This window comes from Plutella xylostella, chromosome 26, assembly GCF_932276165.1.
Source record: "Plutella xylostella chromosome 26, ilPluXylo3.1, whole genome shotgun sequence".
NCBI lineage: Eukaryota > Metazoa > Arthropoda > Insecta > Lepidoptera > Plutellidae > Plutella > Plutella xylostella.
The window spans coordinates 2381178-2404052 of NC_064006.1; the positions used below are offsets into that span (position 1 = coordinate 2381178).

Below are 22875 nucleotides of genomic sequence, written 5' to 3' on the forward strand. Positions count from 1 at the left end.
AGATTGAATTTAGTATTATATTCATGCGTTCGTTGTGTTGTATTAATCCAACACTCAGTCCTCTCTTTTCCTCATAATAATCCTCATATCACCCCGGATCTATTCACCATCCATAAAAATCTACGGTCAAACTAATTAACCAAAATGTAGACAAAATTATAATAACCTACCACGCACGCTTCACAGTTGATTTCAGAAAAGGTCAAGAGAGAATCTCAAGTGCCCATTAATGCTAGTTCACCACCGCATGTGGAGAATTGGACGACATCCAAGTTTGAACCAAACTAGTGGTTATTTCTCTTTGTAACCTACTATCTAGGTACAAAAGCATTGCCCCCTAGAGAACAGTTTGCGACTGGCCACTACTCGCGACCCGAAAAGTGTGAAAGAAGAAAAAACAAAAGGCAATCGTATTTTCGAATTTAGAATGTTATGATTTCGTTCGGAATGCCGCCCGCGGGAGCTGTTTGTTTGGAATGGAATATTAATCGTATTTCATTTGTTTGCATCGTTCCATAATATTGCTAAGGGTTGATGTACAGCCAGCTGCATAAGTAGCTATACATACACTTTTGTAACTTGTCAATCTGAAAGCGCCTTTATCCATTCATTGAAACATTGACGGTTCGTCAGTTTGACAAGGCACAGAAATGTATAGCTACTTATGCAGCTGACCGTACAATTCTTAACGACAAGAAATGAAAATTAAAAGTATTTAAATAAACTAAATATAAACGTGATAGTTGGTTGTTCTTCTCTTAAGAAAATGCACGGACTTTTTATTCAAGGAATAATAAGTAGGTACGATGACGTATTAGAGGGTATACGTCAGACACTGACGAACTACTTTGTATGATAAAAAATATTTTCTTCCTTTACTCGTATCAGGGTCTAGTTAATGCGGTGCATACAAAACAATTAAATAAAGTTGCTCTACGAAAAAACGCAGGCTCCATTTATAGCTGCAACTAAGAACCAATCGTGTGACATTTTGCTTCTACCAATAAATCAGGCTTAGTCTAAATATTTACAAAGCAATGCATCGAACTCTCGTAAATAAGCGATCAAATCTGTTTTCGGAACTATCAAAATTTGATTAGCAGCTATAGGTACATTTTATTGGAGTTGAATTTGACGTTTATTTTGAGGCACAAGAACTGGAAGCAATTTATTTGTTTATCCTTCCTGAGAATTATTATTTTAATGAACACTTATAGAAACTGCCGTAATCTGTTCATCCTTGATTCGGTAAAAAAATACGAAAACAAATTAAGTGATATTATTTTTATTACACAAAAAATATTATTACATTATCGCAACGTGACGGCTAGTGTTGACGTCATACTTTTTTGAATCCACCTGTTTTTCATATAAAGCGTTAATTCTTAATTTAATTATTAGTGAGCGTTGCAAAGGCAGTTTGACATACCTGTAACTTCGACCATAATAATAATCAAAGACCCGTAATACTCAGAAAATTTCCCGATGCTTCTATTGCGCACTATGCCGAAAGGTGATCGCCGTGATCGCTTCATCATCATCACGACCCATCACGTGCACTGCTGGGGCACGGGTACTTCCAATGGGTTTAGGCCTAGTCCACCACGCTGGCCTAATGCGGGTTGGTGGACCCCAACACAAGCAAGCTTGTGCTGAGAGAGTTGTCGGGTAAGTGGGTAAAATTTCAATGGCTGACCGTGCCAGTTGTTGCTTAACCTCTGTGATCAGTTACGATCACTGAAGCCCGTTCGACTAAGGACGCTTCCTTCGTGATCGCTTAACTTTAATGAAATCTGTTTTTAACACTCCGTCTATGCTGGCCTGTCAACGGTATCCACGAAAACATCCGTAGGATTCAGATATTTACGTTTAATATTAGATATTAATAGAATTGAATAGTAAAGGAAAGCTATATTCCCTTCATCATCATAATTATTATCTACTTATGTTTTTCAAGTTTAGTAGGTCGTTTTATTTTAATAATACTTATGATTATCATAAGGCGATTTTCACACTGGCCCGAATCTTGCTGCGTGTTGCGTGAATTAATGCGTATGAACGCATGTTTTCTGTGTGTTGGACTGTGCGTGTTTTTTATACAAACGGAGATACTTACAAGCAACGTTTAGACACGCATTCACGCATTACAAGGCGTGAAGCGTGCCATTGTGAGAACCGCCTCATAGATTCCCGTATAATCTATCTACAGGGTGTTGCAAAAAGGGTATACTAAGCCGAAAGGGGGTGACTCGGGGGGTCATTCTGAACAACATTTGTTCTACGAGTTTTGGACATTCGCGAAAAAAAAGCCCTTTCGATAGAAACTTTGTTGGTTACCTTTATTCCATAAAATCATGCGAGAAAAAGTAAGCTTAGCCGAAACATCAGCTTCAGACACGTACATCTTTCTACAGGGTGTTACACATCCAATGTACTGGAAAAACACCAGCTTTAGGTATATTTGAATACGAATTATTAGGACTTCAGAAAGCTGGAGTCACGTGTGCAAATAACATACGTGAAGTCTGAATCCGAACGTGAGGTTAGACTCTATGGTAACGGGTATGACGCTGGTCATCCACTGAACTTGAGCGATGAAGCTATTGGGTTGGCGTAAGCAAACACAGCAAGATTGCTTATTGTAATTTTGGATTTTATTGGATATATACAATTATACACGGTTAGACAGGTAAGCAGAAAGAGAGGAAGACATAGAGCAAGTACATAATAAACTTTACTTAAATACAACACAATAAGGTTATACTTGTTTACATTATTATTCTAAAAGAAGCTAGGCGACAGTTGAGGGAATACATTTACGGGTACCTTCATATAGTGGTGCATGAAAAGATCCTCCATGAATTCCCATGGCCTATGGTAAATAAGGTCTCGCCCTTAATCATCCGGGAAAGCAATGCTGTACATAATAATAAATGTTATTTACGTAATTTATATTTATATATTTGTTATTTATATATATTTGTTAGGACGACCGAATGGCGTAGTGGTTAGTGACCTGACTACTGAGCCGATGGTCCCGGGTTCGATTCCCGGCTGGGGCAGATATTTGTTTAAACACAGATATTTGGTCTCGGGTCTTGGATGTGCCCGTAAAATGGCAATAGGCCCGCCCCCTATTACATTGGGACTAACATAACACTCTGGCGAAAAGTGGTTGCAGCAATGCACCTCTGCCTACCCCGCAAGGGAGTACATTAGTACAAGGCGTGAGTGCGTGTGTGTGTATATTTGTTAATAAAGGATTACATAATACCGAATAACTTAAGTGTTTGTTTAAGTTTTTCGTAACTGTCTCCCTGTTTTTATGTGTCCCAATAAATAATAAATCTTATCTTATAGTATGAAAATTCCCTGGAAAGCCAGCCTTAACCCATAAGGAGGTGAACGCCCTGTCTTGTTCATGACTATGAATACAATAAAAGCGGTGTCCCTACACGGAGAAAATAGACTATCACTATTGAATGGCATGAATGTAGTGTAAAACCTTTTGTAGTCTCAATATTCTAGTTGTATATCGGCCGGTCGTTCATAGATACATTATAAATAATCGTTTGGATTGGTTTCGCTTGTTCTTTACATACAAAAGAGTAGGATTTTGTTTTTCTTAGTCATTTGTTTTTCTAAGTAGGTACCTAATAAGTACGTACTTTAGAGACACAATCACGTGACCAATAATTGTGAAGAAAAACCTAGGTATGTAAGTATATGACTTTTGTAGAGCTGCCAAGGATACTTACTTAAATTCTTACCCCCAAATTCATAGAGCTTTTTGACACTTTACAATAGGTTTAAAATAAGTGATAAGAATTTCAACTTTTTGAGTGACGTAAAGAGCGTAAGCTTGTTGTAAATTTACAATACGGTCTATGAATTTGAGGGTAAGCATCTGTGGTGTATCATTTCACCATAGGCACGTTGACAAGCCCTAGTTCAGCTCTAGAGTTTGACATCGACTAAAAAAGTTCATTTGAAGTCACTCCGTCACTAACACAGTACAATACACACATAAAAGTTGTTCGTCACAGAATAAAGAAGGTTGCATTTACGTGAACCATTTACAAAAGAAGTCGTAATGAATTTTATTTGAGTACGGTTGGCAGAACCGTTCGGTGATCATTTATTTTACATAAACAAATTTAGCCGGTAATAACCTAACCAACGTAAAATGACTCAGAGCGGTGGTAGCTATTCTATTCTATTCTATTCTCTGTGGGGGTGTAAGTACCTGCACCTGGCTCTCTCGAGTGGAACCTTTGTGCATATCCCCAAGGTCTAAACTGCCTTCCTAAGCTTGGACCATTTCCCACCACGCTGGTCCACTGCGGGTTGGTGGGTTTACATATCTAGATGTGCTAAATCACATATCTAGATGTGCTAAAGCGGTGGTAGCTCAGTCGGGTACCTAAGCGCCCGCTTCTCACGCCAGAGTTGCGGGTTCGAATCCCGGCGCTGACATGTACCTTTAGTTCTTTTAACTTAAGTACAATATAGGTATACCATCGCTCTTACGGTGAAGGAAAACATCGTGAGGAAACCTGCATATACATATACATATATTTAGCACATCTAGATAATGTTAACCCACCAACCCGCAGTGGACCAGCGTGGTGGGAAATGGTCCAAGCTATGCCAAGGATGGCAGTTTAGACCTTGGGTATATACACAACGGTTCCATTGGAGAGAGCCAGGTGCAGGTACTGACACCCTCACACAGAATAGAATAAACCCCGACATTCAACTCTAAAAAGTTGCATGTATACACTTTAATCGGCAAAGACTCAGGGTAAAAAACCTTCGACGCAAAAAATAAAAAAAACTAATTGAAAATCAGTTTAGCCGTTTGGGAGCTAAGCTACCACGGACCGCTATATTATTCTCTGGACCTTTACTACATATTGATTACTAGCTGTTCCCGCGCGCTTCGCTTCGCCTTAAAAAGTTTTCCCGTGCGAATTCCGGGATAAAAAGTAGCCTATGTTCTTTCCCAGGGTCTAGACCGTATTTATACCAAATTTCATTCAAATCCGTTCAGTAGTTTTGGCGTGAAAGAGTAACAGAGAGACAGACAGACACAGTTACTTTCGCATTTATAATATTAGTTAGGAAGTTAGGATATGTACTCCCCAGTGTGGTGGGTACATTTTTAGACACATTCATTATTCATAAAAATAAATACCTACATAGATAATTTTTGTCGTGTATAAAAAGTATACTGTAGGTTCATATGTATGAGAACTGTTGGTTTAAGAAAACATAAATCCAATCAAAAACATAAATGTGAAATGAGAGCCAAGTTCAATCCTAACTTAATATTATAAATGCGAAAGTAACTGTGTCTGTCTGTCTGTCTGTCTGTCTGTCTGTCTGTCTGTCTGTCTGTCTGTTACTCTTTCACGCCAAAACTACTGAACGGATTTGAATGAAATTTGGTATACATACGGTCTAGACCCTGGGAAAGAATATAGGCTACTTTTTATCCCGGAATTCCCACGGGAAAACTTTTTAAGGCGAAGCGAAACGCGCGGGAACAGCTAGTATTATTATAAATGCCTTGGTTGTTGACTACAACGACAAAAGAAGTGAGATCTAAATGGGTGCCAAGTTAAATGGTCAGTCCTGAAATTTATTTAATAAGTAACAGTATAACATATCATATCTTCTTATAACATAAAATAATGTATTGTAGCCCAAGGTCTGATTTGGTTAGTTTTTATACACCTACCAACGAATTATTATGTTCGAATTAATAAGAACCGACAAATTCTTGTTGGTTTAACTTGTGAAGGCTATAAGTAATTCATATATGAAAACTAGCCAAGACAGACCTTAGGCTACAATACATTATTTTATGTTATAAGAAGATATGATATGTTACACTGTTACATATAAATTAATTTGTACAACCAAGGCATTTATAATAATATTGAACCTGGCTCTCATTTCACATTTATGTTTTTGATTGGATATCATTACTTTTTGTTGGTAAGTACATATAAGTACATGTCCTCGTATTACGACCTACGGCGTTACGAGGCTCGTAACGCCGTAGGTCCATTTATAAAGACAAATTTAAAAAACGCATTTAAAAAACTAAAAGTCTCTAGACTTTATAAAATGTAGGTACAATATTCACTCAATTGTTTAACCGATCCGATCTGTTCCGATCGGATCTGGTCCCATCCAATCCGATTTGAAACCATACATTCCGATTTGATCCGTTTTTATCCGATTTGGTCCGACTTGATCCGATTTGATCCGATTTGATCCGATTTGATCCGATTTGATCCGATTCGGTTCGTTTCGATTCCACTCGATTCGATTCGATCCGATCCGACTTGACACCATCCGATCCGATTCCGTTTGATTCGATTCGTTCCGATTCAATCTGATCCGATCCGATTTGATCCGATCCCATCCGATCCCATTCCATTATAATATTTACAGCTATCTTAGACTAGCTAACATTTATATTATGCATCTCAAAGCCATTTCATATTTTTCGCATATTATGATAGTATGTAGTACCATAAGAGTTTTGATCTATACGTGAATGAGTCAGTCAATGTTAAAAATTAGGTTTTTTGGACATTAATATCTAAATAACCGTTTGAGATACGCTCATGAAATTTAGAACACTTATGTTTCTCGTAAGTCTCAATATATGTGCCAAATTTCATACGTTTATATTAAATAGTTTTTTTTTATTTATGAGGGGTTCAGAAGTAGCTCGAAATGGTTCGTGTAATATTACACACGGTGCGGCTCGCCAGTTCTGTTTCTTGAACTTGGCTTGACGCTACCGCGTGTCTAGTTTTATTGTACTTTTTGCGTTCACGTGTCATGCTAACCGTACCTACCCAGTTGTAACGTTGACAAGAATAACGAGAGTTTCTATTATTGCCTTTAAACAGAATGATGCGCAATGGAAACTGTAGCCGCCTCGAATTAAATTAAGTTCTCCGAAACACTGAACATTACGAGTATATAGATAGAAGTGAGCATATGTATGTATGTATATACAGAGTGTTGCAAAAAGAGTATACTAAGCCGAGGCCTACATGTGCAGCATTGTATATCAGCCCGAAACTGAAATAATAATTTCAAAATTCGCAAAAAAAAAACATTATTCATAGTAAAAAGTCACGTGACCAACAAAGTTTCTATGGAAAATGAATTAATTTTTTCGCGAATTTTGAAATTCTGATTTCAGTTTCAGGCTTAGATATACCATGCTGCACATGTAGGTAGGTTTATTGATATGGTTATTGGTAGGTTAATTTTTATATAGACCACGTGTTACATACATACATACACATTATTATGTTCACGACTGTAATACCCGAAAGGCTAGTCAGAGGTGATTCGCAAGCGAGTCACCCGCTTTTCGCTGTACATTAAATATGTACCCACGTGATAAGTCGCGAGCCGTATCGCCGTTTTTGAATGTGTACAATGCACTTAGGATACATTTCTGTTTCCTTAACCACTGGGTGCAGTTGTCACTCCTTCCAAATAAAAAATAGAGTGTGTTTATAGTGTAATTTTTTGTGTATGTATAACTAACATTAGGTTAAGATAAATGTAATACTAACACTTTTTTGGATCAATTGGTCCGTAATAAACGTTTAATAAAAAATTAGGATTACTCGTAAACTGAAAAGATTATCTTAATGACGCCGACTGCAATACTGTCCGTGTCCGTAGAGTCACTAGAGTCTGTACCCGTATCACGAAAATTCGAGCTAACGAATAGAATCGAATGCGAGTGCGACTATTGTCAACTTGACAGCACTTTCGAACACTTTTTACCTTTCGAATGAGTTTCGAAAAGAATGACCACAGAGTACATAATATTATTTTGACAATGACCTATAGAATGATAGCTGTCAAACTTTCGCAAATCTATACACCGCCATTTTGTTGTTGACAGGTTGACAGCACTTTCGAATAGACTATCGAATAGAATGTGCTGCGTTTTTTCCGGATCGCTCTACTGTACATTTAACAGCGCATCATTAATACACTCACGAACAATGAAAAAGTTCCAGTGACATATGGAACGTCAATGGGAGATGGTACTTTTTCATTGCTTGCGAGTGTATTATAAATTTATAACCATATATTATGTTCCTATTTTGACGTTACCATGTAGGTAGGTATACCCATGTAAACCGAAATTTATATGATGATAATAATATTATGTCTCGTTAACCTACTGTCATTCATTTGCATTTTAAATTAGTTAACGAATTTAGAAGTAATTTTACATTATAATAAAGGTACTTACTAAATTTCTAATCTACTCATGAATAAACTGTATTTATATGGAGACAGCGAAATTACGTTGAGGTATTTAAAACAACAATTAACATATTTTCCTTCACATATTATTAAAGTTTGTTATTCTTCAAAATGAAGCCTAACACCCCAAAAGCCTCAGCAGAGAATTCAGTGTTAATAATACCATACAATGTCGGGTCTGAATACTCTGAATTAAATAACGTTTCATGCTGCCCTGAAAACCTTAGATAACGTTTACACATTTATATAAATTACAAAACACCTTTTCGACGGCTGACGCAAAAGTTCTGGAGTGGCGGTTGAGATTAAAGTACTTTCAGTAATATTCATATATTTTTAATATCCTACACTCACGAGCAAAGAAACAGTTCCACTGACAAAACACAGACACCAAATGGCCCCAATTTGAACAAAAAAAATACATTTTTAGCTGGCTATATTCTGATGCGTCGTTAAATATTAGTTAAAGTAGTTAATTAATGCAGAATGACATGTGTTCTATTCTATTCTATTCTATTCTATTCTCTGTGGGGGTGTAAGTACCTGCACCTGGCTCTCTCGAATGGAACCGTTGTGCATACCCCCAAGGTCTAAACTGCCTTCCTAAGCTTGGACCATTTCCCACCACGCTGGTCCATGGCGGGTTGGTGGGTTCACATATCTACATAGATGTGCTAGATCTAGATATGCAGGTTTCCTCACGATGTTTTTCATCACCGTAAGAGAGATGGTATACATTGTAAAGTACTTAAGTTAAAAGAACTCATTGGTACATGTCAGCGCCGGGATTCGAACCGGCATCTCTGGCGTGAGAAGCGGGCGCTTACCCGACTGAGCTACCACCGACATGTGTCATTAAGTTATATATTTTTTCGTTTAGGAGTAATTAGGTGATATTCTGAATGGACCTTATTCATTGTCCGTGAGTGTATTAGAGTCTGCCGATAGTGCCGATGATGCAAAAGTAATGGCTAATCCTTTTTCCATTCCAAGAAAAAGAATGCTAACCTCGCATACAAACAAACAAAACACGATCCAACGTAAAAAAGTTCACGTTCCAAATTTCAAAATGAAAAAGTCGTTCCGTTTTATACTACACCGTCCGCTAAAGTGCTCATAAAGAGTCTTGTTACACCCTCTAAACCGTACGGAGGCTAAATACGTGAAGTCGGCGATGAAAAGCAAAGCTGAACTGAACTGAAAACGCCAGTCGCTATTCAGACGTCAACCGGAACGGTCGCCCGCCCGCCCTCGCCTCTCGCTAAAACATCGCTATTTCTCAAACTTAACCCGCCCATCGCATACTATGAAAACTAAAATTCGACCCAGTGTATTGAATAAAAAATAATTTAGACTGAATAAAAAAATACTGCTTGAATTTTCGAGGGTTTAAAATACAAAAAACAAAAGTGTTTTAAAAGTTTTTTCTCCATCAAATGGTCGTGTTTGTGAGTTTTAATTCAAAATAGGTGATCTATCGAATAACGGCCATGAAGAAATTTTATATGAAGAAGCTAATGTTACTAACACTTGCGCTCGGTACAACGTGAATTCAACGTTATGCGCACTTTACATAGAGCGCGTTTTGACGGTCCTAATGCCCTTTTATGATCAAATGGTAAGTACTTTTTGTGATTTTATAGGTTTAAGATTATAAAACCATGATGTTAAAAAAATGCGAGTGTATTTATGTACGTGAATGCTTATTATGATTATGATTTTAATACGAAAGACATAATAATTGTAGGTAGCCTAGCTAAATTTTTAGTTATTTTTTCCTTCGTAATACCGGTAAAATAAAAATTCTTTAATATATTTTTTATATATTCTATTCTATTCGAATATAATAGAGAGTATTCCTTTTAAAGTAAAGTTTTTCTAGTTAGAAAGATAAAGGGTGTGAAATAAGCATGGGGAGGCCTTTGTCCAGCCCTAGAATAATAATAATATTTTTTATAAATCCATAAATAGTATGACGTTTTTCTCTGAATTTCCACTTTCCCTATGCAACTGAAACTGATTAATTAATATAGGCAAATTACATGGAAGTTATTTATATAAAAAAATATCTACTAGTTTTACTGAGTCTATTCCAAACTCAAAGTCTAAACTAAGGAAAGGTCCTAACTCAGACCTTTTTCTACCACCATAGCTACTGCGGCTTGGTGGGTGGGTTCACAGTTTCACACATCTAAATGTGCGAAATCTATAGAAATGTAGATTTCCTCACGATGTTTTCCATTACCGTTAGAGCTATGTCATACGGTAGGTATTCCAAAAAACTCATTGGTATTTATATCAGAGGCGGAATTTGAACCTGCATCTTTCGTTGTAATACAGATTTGGACATGACATCATACTTGGTCGCACAAACAAATTGATACATCAATTTTCATTTATCTTCAAAGATAAAACAAAAGGTGACAATGATTGGCACTAAAGCCCAATTTACCTTCTTTTATAGTATACAGTAGCAATGTTGGCTGTTAAAAATATTATTAAATTAAGTTGCCTTGTTTATTAACACAGGAACCTAGTTTCAAATAACTTAAAAATTACTTCTTATGATAACCTTACCAGTAATTAATTATACCTAATTATAATACAGTGAGTCCCTGCGCTGCCGCCAGAAAAAAAGTTAAAACTTTTTTTTATTATGTTCTCTTCTCTATCACCTGTTTCCTTTAGACGTTTGGACCATGACTTATTAGAGCCACCTTGTATAAGTACATTTTAAAACTGTTCATGTTTTGAAATTATTTTTCAGGGTAGATAGGTATTAGGTGAACAGAATTATATTCGTCGCATAGAGTTAGGTATGATGTCGACTTAACATAGGATCATTATTTATTATTCATCAAAACTGCGAACAAAAAGATTAACGTTCTCTGATTCAGCTTCATGTATCAATTTCCTAAATCTAGGAAAAAATATAAGGGTGCATCTACATTGAATGTATTTTAAAAACATTAGCACCGTGTAGATATATCAGCTGTCCGACCCCCATATCACAGGTACTGCCTAGTTTGGGGTCGGACGGCCGTGTGTGAGATGTCCCCAAATACTAATACTATGGCAATTTCAGAGTAGTGCGAATAATAATAACAAACGTCAGAATGCGTCTACAGTTATACAATTTATTTTAATATAATTATTACCAGCGGCAGCGGTAAATAATGAACCAATTTTTTGATTGCCTTTTATTTTTAAAGGGTACCTATGTTATGTATATAAGACACACACACACACACACACTCACGCCTTGTACTAATGTACTCCCTTGCGGGGTAGGCAGAGATGCATTGCTGCACCCACTTTTCGCCAGAGTGTTATGTTAGTCCCAATGTAATAGAGGGCGGGCCTATTGCCATTTTACGGGCACATCCAAGACCCGGGAACAAATATCTGTATTTAAACAAATATCTGCCCCAGCCGGGAATCGAACCCGGGACCTTCGGCTCAGTAGTCGGGTCACTAAACACGACGCCATTGGGTTGTCATGTCATGTATATAAGAATTTATTGCAATCAAAAGTGTAATACTATTTTTGAATACTTTATAGAAGGCCTAATCCGAAAATTGTTCCCTTTTAACAAGAACAGAGGCAAATACGCTACTTTATAAAACTATCGCAATCACGTTCATTCGTCGATTAGAGACAAAAAGACACTTTGTAATCATGTAATTTTCTTGTGTGTTCAATGGATTGCTGGATCGTGGTTTATTTATCTTGAACGATGAATTAAAGTTTTTGACATCACTTAAATTGGAATTTTTGCCTTCCTAATCAAAATAAGCATTAAACGATATATATTTTTTTATAAGCCTTTTCCAATTACAGTTTCATTTTTCAAAGCGATAGATGTTACCCAATAAGGCTCCCTTCAGTACAAGATCGTTACTGATACGGCCGTTACTCGCAACGAAAGTGTTGCTCTTACAGTAAAGATAAGGAAAAAGGTGTTTCGACAGCATTACCTTTGAAGGCTTTGAAGCTATCTGAGGAGCCACTTAGCGTATGGTAGTTATGCTTAAGTATTATGACTATAAGCTTTTAGAAGAGTTTTGTCCTAAGGTTTTTGTTCAAGAGTGGTGGAAGGTTTAGAGGGAACGGTCGAGTGAGGTTTGGGAAAGGTTTGTCGGTAACATGCTGGTATATGATTCCTAATTCGTGCGCCGTAAATGTAAGCATATACCTATCGGTATCGTAAGTATCGGACTAAACGGATTTTCATAAATGTATGGAGAAACGGCGTCGGCAATGCCGATGAAGTGGATGCACTTGTGTGAATTTCTACAGGTGTTTCAAAATTGGTATACTAAGCCGAAACCTACATGTGCAGCATGTTATATCTAAGCCCGAAACTGAAATCAGAATTTGAAAATTCGCGAAAAAACATTTTTTTTTTCTATAGTAAAAGTCACGTGACCAACAAAGTTTCTATGGAAAATGAAATATTTTTTTCGCGAATTTTCAAATTCTGATTTCAGTTTCGGGCTTAGATATAACATGCTGCACATGTAGGTTTCGGCTTAGTATACCCTTTTTGCAACACCCTGTATAAAAAAAAAAATACTGAATGCCTACTATGCCGAAAGGTGGGCACTTACCTACAATAATATTTTATTACATTGTTTAAAATATCACTTTTTTGTCATCACACTATAATAAACATAATATCTATCAATATTAGGTACAATAAGGATGGGTTTTCAAGTGACATCGCAGACGAATATAACCAGACTCTTCCGAAAACAGTGAACTGAGCTAATACAGTAACTTACGATTCTAAAATAGCTGCAGCTACGCTAACCACAGCTTTATTTCGCTGCATCGTATTTGTTAAGCCGGAATAGCACTTCTGGTGTTGTGATAAGCTACTAAGTCTTCTTTATGAGAATAGTACCTATCTGTAGCCCGCGAGCCTTGCAATGCTATAAAATATTCATGGTTATGAAGCTCAAAAGAGTGACTGCAAATAAGATTTGTTTTCGCTTGGGCCTGTGTTTTTTTTAAATTAATAAGTCACGCGATTATTTATTTGTCACGGATTTTATCATTGGTACTCATAGAACAACGCGGACTCGGGTGTACCCTTTAGGTACTTGATAAAGAAATTCATAATTCATGGTACTACATACACCTTTAATATTCCTCAGTAAAATATTGCTGTATATTTGAAATAGGTTGATGACCATGACTGGAATGATTCGAATACAATTAAAATTTAAGTATAACATAACTGAAAATTTTGAATTTGGAATGATTTTTCATTACTTTATTACCTAATTAGTAATTACTTATGTTTAATCGTTTTGAGTTGTCGATAAGCGTCTAACTAGAATTTGCAACATTATAATCTTCCCGAAAAGATAGGTACCTAATCAAATAAACACGCCTACTTTCGCTTAAACACTAAACAAATTCAAATCACTAATATGTATATCACTAACCACAATCGTGTTTGTCCATATCAATTTATGTAATTCGTTAACAAACTCGTGTTGAGTCTGGAAAATGCCTACAAACGAAATCAGTTCTAACCTCAATATCCATTGATACAAGTACGAGTACTGATAAAATGAGAAAAATATATACTAAATAATCTATTGTGTGTCCATGGAATGAATTTATTGAGCGTGTTTATCGCTAAAATAGACGGATGATACAACAACTGCAAAAAATGACATTCTCTTAAGGCTGATTCACACACTGTTTAGTGCGAGTGTTTAGTAGACGTACATTGTTGGGCTTCTTGTATAGTAATTGCAAAACTTTTGAATCTTCCATACTTATTCAGCAATGCACGTCTACTAAACAGTCGCACTAAACCGTGTGTGAATCGATCTTTAGGGTTCCCGCACACGACCGACCATCCGTGACCGTTTTTCTGTAGAAGGAGAATAAAATTTTTGCCGACTACAACTGTGCAACGCACACGTCGTACAAAATGGCAGTCAGAAATACAAACGCGAGCAATGAAAAAGTTCCACCTGACATTATTTATTATAGCCTTTATTTTCCCAAACTTAATAGAAATTCCATGCGATAGAGAATACATTAAAATTATAATAATTAAATCATTAGTTAAATATTTCATAGTGTAAAATTAAAATAAATATTTCATTGTATTAACCTAAAAATTCAACATTTCATGTACTTAACAAATTATTAAATTTTAAATATCATTTACCAAATTATATATTTTACAAAATTACTATTAATATTAATAATTTAAATGCATAATTAAATTAATTTAATAAACATTACTATCATACAAACCAATAGCAATAACTAATATAATTTACTAAATTAAGCCTTAATTAATATTAATAATTTAAATTACATTAAACAAAACATAAAAATTTATTTAAATCATGCAAGTATTACTTAAATAATTGTAGTCTGGGACTTCCATTGTTGGACGTAGGCCTCCTCCATCTACACTAACCTGACACTGCCGTTCCATATTATGTCACTGGAACTTTTCATTGCTCGTGAGTGTACTATGTAAATCAGAAGAAATAAAAATTGGCTCAATTATCTGTCCTAAAAAAAGACGGTCGTGGGCGATCACCCTTTAATAGGACCATCGGATTATGGATCCAATTTATTATTAAATGCTAAAACCATTAAAAAAACGCAATATTGGTTGCCCATTTCCGGGAACGTATTATTTAGCGAGTTTGTCGTTAATATCCTTTAAAAAATTTAGAAATATCTTAATTAAGGTCTGCGCAGACCGAGGCGGCACGGGGATTATGTTTTTGCTAATAGCCGTTCAAAATTATGTATTTAAAAATGCTTCCTCAATCGTTTCCGTTTCTCCAATCGATCCTCAATTTTGCTTCTCAATAGTAACTTAATTGGTCATGTGACTCTTTACTATAGGGAGCAGACATACCTACTTGCCCTTTTGGCTTAGTATACCACTTTTGCAACCACCTGTATTTATTAGTAACTTGATTGTCTAAGAAGCTTCAAAAGTACCATCTCCCATTTCTTGGGTAGAGCTTCCTGTCAAATTGGCCTATTCAATAAAAGATTTCGTTGTTTATTTACTACTAGTTGTTCCCGCGAGCTTCGCTTCGCCTTAAAAAGTTTTCCCGTGGGAATTTCGCGATATACAGTAGCATACGTGTTAATCCAGGGTGTCAGCTAACTTTATACCAAATGTCATTAGAAGAGAATAGAACACACACACACGACACACGCACTCACGCCTTGTACTAATGTACTCCCTTGCGGGGTAGGCAGAGGTGCATTGCTGCACCCACTTTTCGCCAGAGTGTTATGTTAGTCCCAATGTAATAGGGGGCGGGCCTATTGCCATTTTACGGGCACATCCAAGACCCGAGAACAAATATCTGTGTTTAAACAAATATCTGCCCCAGCCGGGAATCGAACCCGGGACCATCGGCTCAGTAGTCAGGGTCACTAACCACTACGCCATTCGGTCGTCTTCGTTTCGTCAAGAGAATAGACTTTCGCTTTTATATTATTAAGTAGGATATTGGGATTAAATTTTTGGGTTCAGTATGGCATTTTATTGACAGATATTGAGGTGGATAGAATAGTGTATTTTTTATGGAAAATATCGGTCACATATCGGTATATCTGTATTTGTTTAAACATTGTATGCAATTATACTGGTATACGCAAAAAAAGAAAGCGCACAAATTAACTAACTCAAATTAGAAAACTGTGCTAAAAAACACCACAGGTTTTTAATTTTGTATCAATTTGATATGTCAAAGGCAGAGAGACAGTGACATGCAATAGTGCCAAAACTGTCAATCATTTTTGCAAAACGAATTTCGCATCCCAGTAACTTTTTCAGATATTGAATTTAGGGAGGAATTTTATCAATGTAGGTACCTACTTGGCGAATGAAAAACTAGATAAGTACCTACCTACCGAGCAATATATTCAACTACTTTAAGGGCCTGTTTCTCAATGTCTGGTTAGTGGCTACCTGTTGATAAAATACATGCTGTCACTGTCAAAAAATAATTACAGAGAGTGACAGCATGTCTTTTATCACACAGGTAGCTAACCAGACATTGTGAAACGGGGTCTAAATATAAATAAGATAGGATAAGATAGCCATTTATTTAACTCGTTTTTTTACAATTTACATGCATATACATTAACAGAAATCATAATATAATAATTTATACATTTTTCCATTTCATTACAAATTACTAATTAAATTATATCATAAAAATTATATTAATAGCATTCAAATAAATAGATTAAAAAATAATATGACTTTAATTTCTATTAATTAATTATTAATTTTACATAAAAAAATTAAAAAAAATTACATGTAAATTAATAGGTACATAATTACTCTCATAAGTTTAAAAAAACAATAATAATCTTGAAATAATATAAAAATTGAGAGATTATCTGTTCTTAGTCCTTCCAGAGGACAGGGCTTCAGGGTCTAAATATAATTAAATATAAATTAGGAACATTCTCTTGAGACTATCAAAGTAGTTCGGCCACTTCAGTACAAGTCATGTACATAAACTGGTTCCTTATCCATATTGTACTTATCCCAAAACGGCGATATGGTTCCCAACCTATCACGTGAGTACAAATGTGCTGCGAAAAGTGGGTGGCTCGCTTGTGAGCCACCTCTGACTACCCCTTCGGGGATTACAGTCGTGAGTGCATGTATGTAATGGTTCCTTAACCTTACCATTAGCAATAAATTTATTGCCTTTTCCATATAAAATTGTGGCTCAAAAATCATTGGTGTATGACGGCCGCAATTTCCACGTCCCTATTTCTGTAGTACAACGCCCTAATTAAATAGTTAGAGTGAATATTCTACAACGGCGGACATTTTTCAGGAGGCTTACTCTACTCGTATACTGACGAAAGAACAAGAGCTGTCGAGCAATCGGCACGTAATACAATGAGCTAGAGTCGTGGCTTGCGCAGCAGCGCTACAAAACTTCATTTTTCGTTATATCGAGTGACCCCTCAGGTACATAAGTTTGGCGAGCCAATTATAAACTTGGAACTTATTACCCTGTACCTAGGGGCTACTTTTGCTTGACGAAATACGAAATTTGGAGAGTTGTTATACACCTGTACGTTTAATACAACAAGATAGAGTTTAGATTCCGAAACTTCGTTTTTTTGCAAGCCGTTGAATGCTGCGCTAACCACGACTCTATCCCGTTGTATTAAACGTACCTATGGCATGACAGCATGCGTTCGTTCGTTTTTTTTTTGCAAGTTAGGGCTGTAAATGGCTGTAATCCCCTAGAATTTTGGTTAGCACAGCTCTCCAAAACTTTATTTTATTTATTTATTTCCAAAACTTTGTATTTTGTCAGCAATAACTGCCTCCCCGGCTCTCGCCATTTAGTTGGGGAAAGACTTGAGTCTCATAGCCAGTATTGACGAAGATATCAATGACAGGTTTTAACAAAAGAGCTGTCCATATCTTTTAAGACGGTTAAAAAAGTTCAGTTTCTGTCAGCATCATAAAGATAAAACATTGTTTATTGAACGAAAGAAAAATAAAATTACATTGATACTTAATTAAGTACATCTTTCTATCTAGTATCTAGTCCTTTTGTTACTCTTGGTCTTGGTCTTTTCTAATCATAATTCATCATTCATTACGAACCATCACGTCCCCACTGCTGCGGCACGGGTCTCCTTCCAATGAAGGAAGGGTTTAGGCCTAGTCCACCACGCTGGCCGAGTGCGGGTTGGTTAACATAAATATGGTTTTACTGCTAGTAGTTTCAATTTAAGTAATGTATTGTACTATTCAGTGTCAGCCGCCATCTTAAAAGGTTTAGTCTACGCAATGATGCGCAAGTTTGACCAAACTGGTTAAAAACTTAACTCATTAAATAGGAAACGTCTCGTATGGTAGTTATAGTTCAGAAACTCTTCACTTAGTTCACACTTCAGCGGAGTTGAGAGATGCGAAGAAAATTCACTCAATTAACTCCATGTATAGTCGACAAGAAAGATAAGTGTCCATCTGTAACGCTGACATTTTTGATCTTAAGGGCCACTTGCAGAAACATATTAAATCTAGATTTAGTGTCAAATCTCCATTTAAAAAACGTCAGTCCATATAAAATTTGACACTAAATCGAGATTTAACACTAAATCTAGATTTAATATGTGGGTGCAAGTGGCCCTAAGAGTCATAGGCAAAATATTGATAATTTAAATTCGATATAAACACCCAAGTTCTATTGATAAAGTATTATTGGTGATCAACGTGATCAAATTCTGTCAATGAACAACCTAGTTAGTTTGACACACTCCTTACATTTTGTGATCAGGAATTCACTACAGATTCAGTCCAGGTTTGAAAACGCCCCGATGACTTTAATAATCCCCCGAGCTTCGTACCTACATATCCAATATGTTTGACTTGTCAAAGGATTATCGGCTTTGCTTTGCAGCGATTAAGGACGAAAGCGCTGCGCACTGATCGGTTGTAACGCAAGAGATCAATGGAAATTAAATGTGACAAACATTTTTTTCGTACGGTTCACAGAATAATGGGAGTGTGATCAAGGCGCAATTTTAAAAATTTTGATTGGAATCTCAGGTTTTTACCGGTTTTATCTGTGTTTAAATAAAAGGTTGTACCTAGTTATGTTTAGAATCTCTTTAAAATTGTCATGTTTTTATTTTTCTTTTCGGCAATCCTCTGTGGAAGGAGATAAATCAAAATAATTTGCAAAAACCCTCGACAGTAATCAAGATTTCGTCCTGAATAACTGACAAAACAGTCGCAGATTTTTGAGATGCGACATCGCAACGCAGTTTTGTGTACAAGCCCAAAAGCCAGTCATCCATAGATAGGTTTATTGAAACAGGCAGTATCAAAATTATCAGCCAAGATAAAATGCAAATTTTATAAAATAAGATTACGGTGCCTATTCCTAGAAATTCTAAAGAAGCTCAGTAAAAATAATCTGTTGAAACGTTTTTTCACGTAAAAGGTAAATTAAAGCGGAAAATATTATATTTCTCGACATCAAAAAACTCCCTAACACCATAAAGGGAGTTTCCGAAACAAAATCTCTCTCAATAGGTCGTAAATATCCGATTATCGCTGGCAATTCCAGGTTATCGGATACAGTAGGTATACCTAGGTACCTGTAGATTGTTTTTTGTATTATAAAACATCCGAAATTTTCTTACTTAGGTATTATTTTTATCTATTAACCGAACTTTATTGCCATCAAATAACATAAACAACGTAGAGCGGGTATTTGTTGTATAAAAAAAATTATGTCGATGTCGTTGCAATCGTTATGATACATGCTTATTTTCATTTCATGTTATGATGGAACATGGCTAAGAATATCATACTTAGATAACCACCTTCATTTTTAAAATCAAATACCTAAAGACGACGAATACAAAGACGGGACGTAGGTACACATACACACATCAATAACTTATTTACAAATCATTGACTTATTATGAATACAAAATAAATGCACAAAAACATTGACTTCTACTTACCTCTGTATTGGCCACTAAGTTATTGATGTTATCTTCTAGTAGCGAGATTTTCGGATATAGATAAATGTATCAGACACAAGTATGGTATTGATACGGTAAGCCCTACTTGCTGTTGAACTTGTACCAGATCGTTGACCGACACTCTGAGTGGCTTTGTGATTTGCAGCGAGTTTCAACAACTGAATTTTATCTACCAGTGAATATTGGACAAATAATATACAATACAATACAATACAATACTCTTTATTTGCACCAAAATAGAACAACATACAAAATAAAGACTTAAAAATAAAAACAGTACAAAAAGGCGGCCTTATTGCTTATAGCAATCTCTACCAGACAACCTTTGGATGGAAGAGAGTTATAAAAAAAAAAAATAGAATCAGAGGTAGCTGAGGTGCAAGTGTATAATACACTACTTAAACACTACATACAGTTATAACTATACAATAATATACAGTATAACTAATACTACAGTGAATTGTATTTGCATTCCAATTTTATTTTGGTCGTCTGTAAATCATCTGTGGATAGAGTTATTGAAACAACCAGTTACCTTCCTAGAGTTACCGTCATTTTCTTTTTTTAAATTTTTCCATGGAAGTAATAACTACTTCGTACAAACGTACACTTGTCCAAAATTAATAATGCACATGCAGATGATGCAGATCTTCACACCCAAATCATTAAATCGTAAGAGCCTTAAAAAAACACTTGCATTTTGCACCTTGTTCGAAAGAAATAGGAGTCAATATCTTGTGTCACATAATCGAAAACAACCGATCTGTCAAAGATTTCTATGCGCATTATCAATTTTGGAGCACTGTAAGTACTTATAATTTCCATGTATTTTTCAACGTACGGTTGTCTGTTTTCAAATCCTCCTCCTGGGACATTTTAATTATTACCTATTATTAAATTCTTTATTGCACATAATTATTTTTTAGATAAGCTAACTTTATGCTAAAAGCATTCTCTTCCAGTTGACCTTGGACGTTGTGGATAATTAGAAACCACATTAATGAAAAAAATAAGAAAGGTGTTTTTTTTTTAAATAATAAAACATAATTGTTTCATTATCCAAATTCGTATGTTGGTTTATAAAAAAAACCTTTCTTATTTTCATTCTTTCCTCATTTTCATTTGTGCCTAATCTGACCCTTAAATGCAAGGCATGAAATAGGATATTTTACGAGCCAGTTGCACCTAATACTCTGTACCTTATCTGTATTATACATGAATTATTTTTACCTAAGCATTTTTAGGTTGACTGATTAAGAATGCGTATTTATAAACAACTAGCTGTTCCCGCGCGCTTCGCTTCGCCTTTAAAAGTTTTCCCGTGGGAATTCCGGGATAAAAAGTAGCCTATGTTCTTTCCCAGGGTCTAGATCGTATGTATACCAAATTTCATTCAAATCCGTTCAGTAGTTTTGGCGTGAAAGAGTAACAGACAGACAGACAGACAGACAGACACAGTTACTTTCACATTTATAATATTAGTTAGGATGTATAGGGGTTACGAAAGAAGCTTTCACTGACGTAAAGTATATCCTTTGTGCTAACTGTACCACCACCGATACCGAATCCTTAAGCAGCAGCAAACATCTGTCAGATTCATACAAGTTATGTCAGATTTTATTGCTTAGGTTTGGTGGTGGTAGCCCCACTGGACAGCCAGTGATGGACGCTAATCTGACTGGCCAATATTTTCACATCGCTCGGTGACAAACCAATAAGCAATATTGGTAGTATTTGTCACCATCTCGTCAAAAATAAGCAAAGTAATTCAACCTTTTTCATTGTCTAAATAAGTGTATATTCATAAAAAAAAAAAACCAAAAGAAAGTGTTATTATAAAATAAATGTTATATAATGAACCTTTCTGGCTTTTACGATTCTAATGGGACAAAAGTATTTCGGTATACCTATCTGTTCGTCTTTCTTTAACTAACATTACATTACATAACACAAAGCTGTTTTTCAATTTTCTTCCTCAGATATTATTTCAACGACGAACGACGACCGAATGGCGTAGTGGTTAGTGACCTGACTACTGAGCCGATGGTCCCGGGTTCGATTCCCGGCTGGGGCAGATATTTGTTTAAACACAGATGTTTGTTCTCGGGTCTTGGATGTGCCCGAAAAATGGCAATAGGCCCGCCCGCTATTACATTGGGACTAACATAACACTCTGGCGAAAAGTGGGTGCAGCAATGCACCTCTGCCTACTCCGCAAGGGAGTACATTAGTACAAGGCGTGAGTGCGTGTTTTTTTTTATATTATTTCAACAAACGCAATTTCTTCCAAGCAACTTCCGTTTTGTTTATCTCGCTGGCATTACGCTAATAAGAATGGACTATGGCTAATTTATTCCACTAAGAAAACTGCACCCTGTCTTGTGTCTGTTTAATTAAATGTTGCAAGCGACGGTTCAAGGACATAAAAGAGATACGGGGACTTAGGCTCAGAGGGTTACTCTATATTTACTGACGAAAAACGAGCAAACGAGAGTTGTGCCATCGGCGCGTTTAATACAACGAGATAGAGTCGTGGCCCGCGCAGCAGCGCTCCAAAACTTAGTTTTTCGTCATATAGAGTGACCCCAGATTACGAATTGAGTAAATTTACGTAACCATGAACTGAAGTCCAGCTACCGTACCATGATCAACACATTAACAATTAACTATCCATAATAATAATAATAATGTCCTCCTAGCCGAATTTCGACCACGGCGGCCAATATCAACTGAGATCAGCCATCTACGCAGGAGTAGATTATAGTGCCCAAGCGTGTGCGTAGTACACAGGAGCACTCTCTGTTCCATCACTCTCATAGCCCAATGGGACGGATTGACCGACACGACTGGAGAGAGCTAGGCGCAGGACCGACTGCTTTACATGCCCATCCGACAGCATGGATCGTTTCACTGTTTCGGACATCAGGTGAACAGCCTTCTATGTCCTAACCAAACTCAGAACCAAAATTTAGAAACACAAATTGATGGTCCCACCCGGGAATCGAACC

The 22875-nt window shown here is 36.2% G+C and overlaps 1 protein-coding gene across 1 annotated transcript in view; it reads left to right on the forward strand.

The window, feature by feature from the left end:
* Positions 1 to 9503: 9503 nt before the first annotated feature.
* Positions 9504 to 22875, forward strand: part of LOC105394857 (neuropeptide F receptor) — a 63231-nt gene continuing 49859 nt past the window's right edge. Inside the window, exon 1 of the mRNA XM_048630514.1 lies at positions 9504 to 9940. Within this exon, the coding sequence (XP_048486471.1) occupies positions 9920 to 9940 (21 nt within the window). The 5' untranslated portion in view covers positions 9504 to 9919. The remainder of the gene's footprint in view (positions 9941 to 22875) is intronic.